General features: G+C 42.3%; 1 protein-coding gene across 2 annotated transcripts in view; it reads right to left on the bottom strand.

Annotated features, from left to right (window-relative positions):
* Nucleotides 1-12,604, bottom strand: part of ca16b (carbonic anhydrase XVI b) — a 195,876-nt gene that overhangs the window by 34,574 nt on the left and 148,698 nt on the right. For both annotated transcript variants that reach the window (XM_013138224.4, XM_013138225.3), the window contains exons 5-6: nt 4,714-4,809; nt 2,940-3,006 (exon numbers count right to left, since the gene is read on the bottom strand). In XM_013138224.4, the coding sequence (XP_012993678.2) occupies nt 2,940-3,006; nt 4,714-4,809 (163 nt within the window). The remainder of the gene's footprint in view (nt 1-2,939; nt 3,007-4,713; nt 4,810-12,604) is intronic.

The raw sequence follows: 12,604 nt of genomic DNA, 5'->3' as shown, positions 1-12,604 counted from the left end.
CCACACACCAACACATCCAGCCAAACAACAACTCACACACACCAACGGTAAACAAAGCATATTCCAACATAATTAAATATTGACATTTATAATGTAGATTCATTAATATTTCAATCCATGCAGTGTGTTTAAATTACAGCCCGCCACGTTGGAAGTTCATTTAAAATCAGCTACACTACGAGGTCCCGTGCTGTTAAAGGTGAGTTATTGGGAAGATCCCTCTGAAAACGTTGCTATGCAGTTGACATTGACATTGCCTGCCAAAAAACCTCCTTCTGGCGCTTGTTTGGCAACAACACGGTTTGGCAGTGTCGAGGAGGGGGGAGGAGAGGAAAATCAGATAAGATGTCTTGCCCTGACAGCTAATCCATCGCTGGACTGCTGTTGCCTGCTGAAACCACCGGGAGAGGTCCCTCCTCGGATACCCACTCCAGTGTTTAGAGCCGCTGTCACCATCTGGGACAGTGAGGTAGCTCGGAGCTGGGGACAATCCCCGGTGGTTGAGAGACTTTGACCTGGGGTTCAGATACGACGAGGGAGATCCTCGGAACGGTCATTCAAGTAACCCTGAGAGGAGTCGTGTCTCCGTATTCGCCACGTCTCCACTACCTGTCTGCCCTCAGACGGCCCAGCCCAGCGTACGTGCGGAGTGGCCCTGCCACCTCAAGACCTGCTGATAGATGGATGGTCGAGGCTAACGAGTTAGCGGAAACCCCCCCCCCGCCCGGCCCTACCAGCCTGCAGGACGCTAGGGCGGCAAATCACACCCTAGTCACTAGGTAGTGCACTACTTTTGACCAGAGCCCTATGGGAATAGGGTGATTGTTTGGGACACGGTACAAGCAAGCCGTGCTGAAAAAAAAACGCCCTTCCTTTAACAAACTTTGAATTGAGCACGCAACCCATATCTCAGTGCTTGTAATGGTGTGCCTGGGTTACACGATAGGCCAGTTCCAGTTGTTTAAAGAAATGAAATAAAAAATAAATAAAGACTTTTCAAAGAAATTCTTCATGCTTTTAGTCCTACTAGCGGATCTCGGTCCAGAGAACCGCCAGTGACAGTTTTTTGTAGTGATTTGACGGGCATATGCCTCACAGTCAGCACCGCAGACAAACTGAAATCAGGCCCTGCCACCTGCATGCTAGTCCCATTCCAGAACCGTTCCAGCAACAGCATCCAGCAGACGAAATGCGGTGAGAAGGTGCAAAGTTCACATTACAGCAGATGTTGTTGCTGGTGTAGCCAAATGCTTGTATCTCCGCTTCCAAACAAATGCACCACACACGTGTGTGTAGACAAAGCAGGGGATTAGAGAAACATGCTAAAGCACATCTGGGTAAGGGCTAGTGGAGACAGTTTAATTCCTGCTTGGCTTATGCTGTGTTCTGTACTTTGCTCACAGCTACCCTCACTTCGAGACAAAATGCATGGGAGCCAGACACATCTATCTCCCCCAGCATTAAAGATGAATGGTTCAAGCTAGTGTGCCTATGATGTGTGTACATTCTGTAAGTGTGTGTGAGAGCTAGTGTGTGTCTGTGTTAGTGTGTGTGTGTGCGTGTGAGCAAGGAGGATTGTTGACTAATTGAGGCTTAGATGCAATTAACTGCTGCGTCTTTTCTTTGCCGTGCCACACAGAGAGGCAGGGAGTGGTGGTAACTGGCTGCGCTGCCTTCCTCTTGATGTATAACTGGGTTCACAGTTTGTGGTCAAACTCTAATTTGGGATTAAAAATGTACGCCAAGCATCTTCAAAAGCCTGAACAAATGGAAGGATGGCCAGATGAGAGGCACGGATACTCTGTTCACAGACTGTGAGAGGCGTCTGAAGCCAACGTCTTAAATTAACCTCACAAACAAAACAACAAGTACGCTATGTCCTTGGGAAATCATTCCCCTGTCCGTTCTTTTTTTATGAGTATGCTTTCTGTCAACACTCATTCACTGCGTTTGTATGTGATTGAAAGCCCTATATAGTTGAAGTGATAAAGGTCCTCCTTAGCAATGGTTAGTGTGTCTGTATATCTGTGTTTCAGAGTGATGACAGAGAACCTGGGGCCTTACTGACACTGTATTTTAGTAACAGAAGGAATGAAGGCTGCTACACCATTGAGGCCTATATAGAACTAAGTCCGCTTCAGAATTAAAGGGGATATGAATCTTAGGCCGTTGTAGAACAAAGGCCACGATAGAACAAAGGCCACGATAGAACAAATGTCACGATAGAACGAAGGCCACGATAGAACAAGGGCCACAATAGAACAAAGGCCACGATAGAACAAAGGCCACGATAGAACAAAGGCCACGATAGAACAAAGGCCATGATAGAACAAAGGCTGCAATTGAACTAAAGCAGGCATGGAACGAAGGCTGGGATAGAATTAAGGCCACTATAGAACAAAGGCTGTTTAAGAAGAATAGCTGCTATAGAATGAAGGTTGTTATAGAACTATGGTTACAATAGAACAGTCTAAACTAGAGGATATGGAACTAAGTGTGGTATAGAATTCAGACTGGTATAGTAATAAGGCTGGTATATAACTAAGGTTGGTATAGGACAAAGGCTGGTATAACACTAAGGTTGGTATAACACTAAGGTTGGTATAACACTAAGGTTGGTATAGAACTAAGGCTGGTATAACACTAAGGTTGGTATAGAACTAAGGTTGGTACAGAACTAAGGCTGGTATAACACTAAGTTTGCTATTGAACTAAGGCTGGTATAACACGAAGGTTGGTATAGAACCAACACTACAAACAAATGAAAAACGCAACTGAATGAGTGACTGAAATGTGACAGTGATTATTTATTGTTGCTTCTCACTTGCTTTGTCAAACGTAAACATAATTTGCCCATATAAACAGAGCCTGAAACAGAGAACTGAAACTGCGAGATGCGTTAGAGGCAGTGGCGGTGCGAGGGCGGGTGGTCTACTCACCGTGATGTACAACCCGTTTCAGTCCCTGGATGATGGGTTCTACGGCCGGGTTGTCCCTCCGCCCCACCTGATGACAACCAAACAAGGACAGGCCAGTGCAGCCGTTACAGTGCTACTGCTAACACGCATTACTAATGTCCCATTTAAACTTAAGGGGGGGTATAAAACGGTGTTGGGACATTGGGACCACTCACTCCTCTTCCTCCTCTTCTCTAATTCAGGTCAGTCCAATGAGAGTGATAGTCTAACTAAGTGCTGAATGTGGATAATAATATGAAGGCCTTAGTGGCCATTCCCACACCCTCTGGGAGTCTAAACGCTGGTCCTTGTCATCGATTAGAGATGCTAAACTGATTTGTGTGTGTGTGTGTGTGTGTGTGTGTGTGTGTGTGTGTGTGTGTCTGTATGCATGCGTGTGTTTGCATGGCATGTCCTCTTTCTCTGAAAAATGCAATTCCGTGGAATACAGTGTGTGCCTGTGTATGAGGCTGTGCGTGCTGATGCTAATGGCGGTAAGCAATAGGCTTGTCAGAAACACAGTGGTAGAATGTAGGTCTTCATCCACACAAGGTCTATCACTGTCTATCCACAACCTACATAGAAACACCTGTGTCCCAGTTCCAACCTGCCTCTCTGTCAGGGAGAGGAAGTACCTGGCCGCCGTCTAAGGTTCTGAATGCTTGAGGTAATAGAGCACATCAACAGAACAGAATGATCTGGGCAGGGATCACATTAGCGTGCACACTGGAAAGTGACAGTGCCTGATTAGCACACGGGTGCAAAAATTATGGAAACTGAGTAGATCAATCAATCAAATGTATTAATAAAGCCCTTTTTACATCAGCAGACGTCACAAAGTGCTTTTACAAAACACCCAGCCTGAAATTCCAATGAGCAAGCAATAACAGTGTTCAAGCACCGTGGCTAGGAAAGACTCCCAATTGTATTTGCAATACAATTGTGTTTACACAATTTGTTCATGCCTGATTCTTCAGGGGTGAAAGTATGGTATGTTTCTTAACAATACACTCAGCATTTTTGCATGGTTCTAATCATGGAATTACATGAAGAATTCCTCTTTATTCAGAACGATCTCAGTGGGCCCTAGAGGGCTACAAACAAATGTGTCATATAACTATTATTTTGTAGTGTGGCAACAATTCATTAGGTTTTCATGTGTTTGTCAAACTTCAAAAGTGCTCCTGTTTGCTAACCTGCGTTCATTTGCCCACTAGAACCACAGACAAATCAAAACAGACAGATAGACAGACAGAAACCTTCTTTAGGGAATAAGAAATGCGTTTGTGTTCATGTTAGTGAGTGTGAAACAGACAAAAGAGACAGAGAGGAAGAAAAATCAGAGAAAGACAAAAAGACAATGAAAAAGAGTGAAAAAGGGAGGCAGGAAAGGCAAAGAGAGAGAGAGGAAGAGAGAGGCAGAGTGAAAGAGAGAGAGACAGAGAGATAGAGGCTGAGTGTGCGACAGAATGAGTTGAGAGGCAGAGTGAGGCAGTGATAGAGGCAGTGATATAGGCTGTGAGAGAAGCGGAGACTTCATAATACAGGTATGGGAGGATGAAAGAAAAGAGAAGACAAAAGGAATAAACAATGTGCGATTAGATGTGACTCAAGCAGCAAGCAGCTTTCGATCGTTGTATCCATAACTGTTGTTCATCTTTTCTAATGAGCACTACCCTCGTTTCATTGTGTTTTTTTTAACAAGTGAGACCAAAATAACCCTTCAAACAACAACAAAACCCAAAGCCAGTCTTACCTCAAAGAACACTGCCATCGCAGCAATGATGCGCTTCTCCTTGATGGCCGCGCTGAGACTGTCAAAGTCATCAGAGTTGTACAGGTAGATCTGCATCTGGAAGGACAGTGAAGGAAAAGACAGGGAGAACAAGACTGAACATTATAGTCGGCTCTCCAGCACGTCAGAATAAATCAATTATTTGGACAGAAAGCCGAGAACGGTTGGCAGTCGACAGATTTCCTTTCAGCAGGTTGCTCTGTCATTCTCCCTCACACATTAACTGGCTGTAATCACACGTCCCAGCCCTGCAGTGTAATGCTGCGCGTCTCTGCTCCTACAGCAGCCTAATCTCCTATCCCAGTGCTGTACTGTATCCCACCGTTCATACAGTAGCATAGTGAGTAGGGAACCTCTGCAGGATTATACTCCTCTCAGGCATTACGATCTAACTTTGTGCCGTGCTTTAATGCTTTTAATCACCACTCCCAAATGCATATACTCTGAGGCTCGATACAAACACAACAAGTAAGCCTGCGGGCAGGCTTGTGTGCAGTTGGTACGGTGTTGCAATGTGTTTGGTGTGTGTCTGGGGTTAGCATGAAGCTGGAATGTGTTCAGCGTGTGTTTGTGTTTAACGCGTGTTCGGTACGTGTGTGTTCGAGAGAGATAGAGAAAGCCTGTGTTTACACAGTCTGCCCAAGCCTGATACACCCCCCCCCCAACCATTTTTTTTCATTTTGACCAATCAAATCAGGTCTGAAAAAAGGCCTGATGTGAAAAGATCTGTAATTGGTCAAACAGCCATTAAGTGTCAGAAGATCTGAATTTGACAGCTTATGCAAATGCGGTCATGGTGAAATCTTTTGAACACCAACTCTTCAATGAAACTGAAAAGCTACTCTCTCATCAAATGGATGTGGTTGCCGCGTCCCAATATCACTGTGTATTTTTCTTCTCCAGCTCTCTCTTCTCTCCCCCATGAGTAGGCATTGAGCAATGTTACTCCGCTCCATCCAGGAATAATTGGATGAATAATGAGCCATCAGACAGTCTTGTTTAAGGACATTAGATGAAGCTCAGGAGTGGTGCTTTATGAGGGGCGTACAGAAGATATGGCTCGTCATCAAAAAACGCTTATTTGCCACAGAATCTACAAATTTGTAAGCGTTAGGTCAACACTGCGGATTGCCATTTTGAAGAAAAGGCATGAAACAATTGTATTTAAATTTGAACATTGTGAAAAGATTGTTATTTTTCATTGTAACTTTAGAGAAGATAATAGGCCTCATGAACGTTACATTGTACTGTGGTTGCCATGGCACAGTAAGGCATCCATTAGACAGAGCTCTGTAATGTATTTCAGATCATTCTAAGTTGCTTAAGTGCTTGAGTTACTGATTAAATACAGTACTGTGGAAGATTCTTAGGCCATCTTAGAAAATTGTTAAAATACAAAAAATTTGTAACCGTTTATTTGAAGTAAAAAAACAACCAAACATTATTACAATGAATAGTGGCAAAAATGTTTTGTCTTTACAACAAATCAATATTTTGGACAGCCTTTTGTGAATGCAAAACAGAAGCAATTTCATCTGGGAGACCGTCATGTATATTTCTCAGTTGTCCTGTGTTAAATTCTTCCAAGCTTCTTGCAGGATTTGCCATGACGCTTCTTTGGCTGCTTTTTGTTCTTTTACCTGTAGGAGTAAATGCGCACAGCTTCAATAATGTTGAGGTTGGGACTCTGAGGTGGACAATCTAATGCTGTTTCCTTATAATATTAAAAGATAACGTGTAGTCAATCATTCAAAGATGGCCATTTCTTGTAAGACTTCTCACAGGCAAAGCATATACTTTGGTGCCGGATGAGTCTGCCAGATGCTGAGCAAGCATTTCGCAGAATTTCCTTCCGTCACTCAAAGAAGTGATCTTTCATTAATGTTCATCAAATGCAGACAGCTTATTTGGGCCTTCTACTGTGTATGCCAGGGGTGTCAAACCGGTTCCACGGAGGGCCGAGTGTCTGCAGGTCTTTGGGTTTTCCTTTAAATTGGTTCCCAGGTCAGACCTGAACAACCAGGTGGGGATAGAAATTAACCAATTAGTGAACTCATTAATCAATCAGGTACAAGGTGAGAGCGAAAACCTGCAGACACTCGGCCCTCTGTGGAACCGGTTTGACACCTGTGGTGTATGCTGTCTTCAACTACTCCTGTTTCTTCAACTTTCTTTGGGAAATGTTGTTTAGCCAGTTCAAAATATATCAATTACCTTTTAGACAACAGAAGAAATTCTTGTTACTTTGTATTAATGGGTATTTGTATTCATTCTGTTATATGGCGTTTTACAAAGCATTGTTTTCAAACTGACAAAACTGACAGCAGGAAGACTTGTCTGGTTTAGCTAGCTAGCTAATGCTTGCATTTAAACGATGGATCTCAGCACTGGCTCTTTTTTGAGCAATTAGATCTGAAAATATAATGGAGATTGCAGAAAGCTTGTAATGAGGATAAGTACTGCTCTGGAATGATGTGTGTGTGTGTGTGTGTGTGTGTTCTTGGAGCTGTAGCGGCAACAGAGTCATCACCCAAGTGGGTGCTACACATAAATTGCGGAGGAGTATGAAGTCAGGACTACAGCGAGGTTGAGCTGAGGGCCAGCAAGCCAACTCCATCACATGGTGGAAATTGAGCATATTATCAGAGCTGGCAAGCAAACTAAACAACCACCATGAACTAGAGTCATTATCTGGTATTACCACCTTCTAACTCAGATTAGGAGCTGGAGATCGCTAATGTAATGAGGCAATCATGCTTTAGCCTATGGAAATGTCATCCTGTACACTCAGACTTAATTTCTTATTGATCACATACATTTTTTTGGCCATCAATCTACACACAATAACATATATTGACAAAACAAAAAAACATTATTTTATTTTGTGACAACAATTATTGACAATAAAAAAATGAAACATATCACTTACATATGTATTCAAACACTTTAAACAATAAGATATGCTTAGTGTTTTCTTGGGTATGCCTCAGTTTTTTTTCAAGAACCTCGCTGTATATTGCTCAGTACATCCTTCTCTGAATCCTGAACAGTACCCCAGTCCCCGCAGCTGAGATGTATCCCCATAGCATGATGCTCCCACCACCATGCTTTACCATAGAGACGGTATTCCCAGCTGATGAGCAGTACCTTGTATTCGGCAGATGTAGCCTTTGGCATTCAGGCCTAATAGTTTCATTAGACCAGATTATCTTTTTCTTTTTGCAATCAGTCTTTCAGGCAGCATGTCATATTCCTTTTACGCAGGAATGGCTTCTATTCAGACTCTTTTCTATAAAGTCCTGATTGATGTTGCGCTGTTGAGATGGTCTTCCTACTTGCAGGGATGGGCGATAAGACAAAATAAAAAAGTGTTTTTAAAGGTATTCTCGAAAAACACCTGGAACACTGATTGATTGATTAAAACATTGATTGATTGATTGAAACATTGAAAGATTTTGGAGGCGGAAAAGAAAAGCAACTTCCAATAAATATGGAAAGGACTTGAATTCCGTAGGACTGCACGTTTTTACAAAAAATCCCTACATAATTCTTAACGCAGTGGTTATGTAATTATGGAATAAAGATACACAATCACTTTTAATAAATGTCAAAGCGTTTGATACAATATCACACTGGTAGGCTATGATTATGGTAAAAAGTTTTGCCTCATTCCTGACTGTTTAATCCATGTTGGATACTTTACGTGTCCAACAGATGGTAAATGCCACAAGGTGAGTTGTGTATAGCAAAAAGTATATGTAATCAATTATATATTAAGTATGCAAAATTTTAAGTGGCTTGCAATCATGAGAAAAAACCTGTACACACACCTTAGTTGGAGACAAAGTTCTTACATTTCTGGGGAAATACTGTTACAAAATGTGCAATTTAAACAATATGGGTACATACATCAATCAGCCATAACATTATGAACACCTGCCTAACATTGTGTAGGTCCAACGTTGGCCGCCAAAACAGCTCTGACCCGTCGAGGCATGGACTCCACTAGACCTCTGAAGGTGTGCTGTGGTATCTGGCACCAAGACGTTAGCAACAGTCCTGTAAGTTGCAAGTTTTCCTGTAAGTTGCAAGTTGAGGCCTCCATGGATCGGACTTGTTTGTCCAGCACATCCCACAGATGCTCGATTGGATTGAGATCTCTGGAAATTGGAGGCCAATTCAACACCTTGAACATTTGTTCCTCAAACCATTCCTGAACTATTTTTTGCTTTGTGGCAGGGCCACATTATCTTACTGAAAGAAGCCAATGCCATCAGGGAATACCATTGCCATGATAGGGTGCACATGGTCTGCAACAATTCCTAGGTTCACCACTTTTCCTTCCATGGACAACATTTGATAGCATTTTGTCAAGACACTGATCAAAGTTGTCATTTTATAGAAATCTCCCCTCCAGTTATTTTTATGTAACAGTAATCCACATTTTTACAAATCATAAATGTTATTTTGTTGTTTAATTTCACCTTCACATCAAATCACAATGCCTACAGGAAGTTATATTTTTTATGTCAAAGCATGTTTCATCCAATTAAAATGATTTTTTTTTTAATACAAGCCACACTTTACCTTTTAAGATATGTTTTTATTTTAAACACACAATTATTTATTTAAAATACAAAATGTAAATATCATAATTGAATTATTCTCCAAGTTACATGAAAGCACCTTTACCAGCAACAAGAGCTGTGAATTTGCTGAAATCCCTACCAACTTTGCACACTATAACAACAATATTTCACAATTTTTCATTAAAAAAAAGAGCTGTTCAAGCTCTGTCAAGTTTCTTGTGGAGCGTTGATCGACAGCAATCTTCAAGTCATGCCACAGATGTTATACTGGATTTAGATAGGTGGTCTGTCTGGACCACTCCAGGACATGTATCTTTTAATTCATTATCCACTGTTTGTATTCTATTGTGATGATGTGTCTTTAATTTGACATATCTTGACTGAATTATCAGACAATTTGCCTGATTTAGTGCATTACCACTGATAAGGCTAACCTAATAAATAAAAAAATACAACAAAGCATGCAGTCTCTGAGGCGCTACAATGCTTTGTGCTTGCATGCGAGTGAGCCCCAAGCAGGATGAATAAATACTACTGTATGTCGTGAGTCGACCGTCGATAGCACAAGAAAAAGGCTCAGAGACTCACTCAGTTAAGTTTAAGGTTGGCTAAATATTCCCATAAAATAAAACAGCCTGTGTTGCACATGAGGTTTTTGTTTGTTTCTGGAATTTGTCAATGGCATTTGTTGTAGTGATCTTAATATTGTCTTACAGGTGGCCAGGGCTCCAAACTGCAACCAAATAGAAGCATCACAATTCAAACATTATTAGCTTCATTAGCTTAGCTCTGTTTTTGCACTCCCAGTCATCATTCCGTCCAGTCTCACACACAGGACAAACCATTCCTGACAAGGATGCACTTAGAGTCAACCTAATACTCATTTAAACAATCAATCAAATTATTTTAAAACAATAAAAAGGGTGTCTACCACAGAAAATAGCTACAGTATAGCAAACACAGTGCACTGCACGTGGCAGTGATTCAGGACATGAGTCATTTGGTTAAATGATTCAAGACATGAGCCATTTGGTTGACTTGATTTGGCACCTCTAACACAACAAATATGCCAATAAAGGGCATAAAATGACAGTGACTCAGAGACAAGTAAAAGTCAGGTGAAGTCTGTGGTGGAATAACATCAAGAGTCAGCAGAGCTCGTGTTACCTTTAAATGTGAAGAAACAAGAGTCACTGGGTTGGAGAAACAAACAGACCTGGTGTGATATGCCTCATCTGGCTGGTGTGACTGTGACCGATTAGATATTCATCACTTCTCATGTGTTGTGTTACACTGTGTTGGGTTCCCATGGAGTCCATCTATTATTACACCGCTGGGTTCCCATGCTGCCTCTATATTACTGCTGTCTGTGGGGGCCAAGGGGAGAACCAACAACCATAAAACAACATCCTGTTTCTATCATTTAAGAGGAAGGGCCCAAGTGGTCTTATTAGCACCACTTCGTATGAGATACTTTGGCTGTAAATCATCTTGGGGTTGAGGCAGAAATACATGCAACGTCAATGAGACCTTCTTCACTTTGCGCACATTTCACAGCAAAGCCCCTGGCTACTCCAAGACGCACGAGGACAGTCATAGTAGCTGTAAGCTTACAGAACCATGCGCGCACACGCGAACACTTAGACCGCCCCACCCCCACACACTCTCCCACACACTCCACACATGGAATTATTTGACATCATATTTATATCGACACGTGTGATTAACGAGTGGAACGGGCCGTGACACTCTAATACATTATTTTAACAGATATCTTGCGGCCTCCCGGGGTTGGTGGGGGTGGGTAGCTCCATCAGTCACTGTGCTAACAGGGAGCTTAACAGGTGGTCTATTTATCGATCCCACCACTTCACTGCTTTTGGAAACAGCAGGTCAACATTGGCTGGGGGCCACAGGCAGTGCAGCTCACTGGCCTCTACATAACAGCCCCCCTACTGAAAATGGGGAACAGTGGTTCGGAAACCCCCCGACGCCAGACTCTGTATTCACAAGTGTGTTCCACTGCATCTCAACGCAGGTGAGTGATCAGCATAGGGGGGCGAACTGGTGTCAACGGAGGTAGATCAGCCAGGGGTGATGAGGAGGGTTTAGGAGTGCTGTCTGTCATGCCTACCAGGCAATTTCAAACAACCAACTAATCAGATGATTAGCGTGTGTTTGTGTGCGCGCTTGACTTTCTTAAAGCAATGGATGTACATTATGAGGTGAATGCACCTAAGGGCTGACAGTAAATAAGATTCATTTACACCTAATGTCTAATTAGAACCACGTGGGGGGGTGGGGGGCAGTCTTCAGAAAGCAGCTAAACTGCTAAGTCCTCAAGGTCATCCTGCATTAGTTGTCTCCACAATGACAGCTAAAAATGAATGTTTTTAAAAGTCACAGGCCTAAATACCAATGATATGTTACAAAAGAATGGTGTTTAGTTAGTGTGGCTCAGCCTCTCAAGTCCTTTAATGTTTCAAGGCAAATGTTCATATCCGTCTTGAATTACTTAATAACAAAGCGTTTTATGCACTCTTCAATCCTTTCACATGCCATACTGATTTCCCGCAAAAAGACGACATATTAACCGCTCAGTTCAACCCATCTGTCTACTGTGAAACATGAAAAATTTATGATGGAAATTACCATTTTCCATTTAATGACAAACATTCATTTGAATGCCGAACACTAAATTGCCCAAAGCTTTTACTGTAGATACACTTCATTCAGGAAAAGACTGAACGTTCATGAAATGACAAAGAGTATGCACAAGTGCGAATACAAGTGTGTACTTTAGCCAAGTCTCCTGAAGGTCGTTTTCTGCACTTTATTCCACGGATAATGCTCTTCCTCTCTGTGTCAGGTGTTAGAAGTCATTCCCAATAGTGAACCCCCGAGCCAGTGCTAGCTGGGCAGAGTGTAGCTGGGCAGGTCAACTTTATGAGAAAGACAGGTTACATACACACACACACACACACCTAGTGGAAGACAGCAATGTCAGCGTGGGCACACAGCTCTTTCAGGACTGCTGCACAAAGAATAGTGTGCCAGCTTGCACAGAGGTGTACAACACTGACTCTACAAGAGTTTTCTCAGTCAGTTTACACTATCGATGCTTCCATTCACATCGAAAGCTGTGATCAAATCAACATATCACTAGCCCTTTTCAGTGGAACTATCCAGGACTTAGTCTGAGATTTATTTTCTGGCATAATGCATTCGATGAGGTTCCTATTGCTATAAGAATCATGAGATTC

The sequence above is a fragment of the Esox lucius genome, chromosome 17 (assembly GCF_011004845.1).
Source record: "Esox lucius isolate fEsoLuc1 chromosome 17, fEsoLuc1.pri, whole genome shotgun sequence".
Lineage (NCBI taxonomy): Eukaryota > Metazoa > Chordata > Actinopteri > Esociformes > Esocidae > Esox > Esox lucius.
The sequence above is the reverse complement of the archived record's forward strand: the minus strand, read 5'-3'. Positions and strand labels throughout refer to the sequence as shown.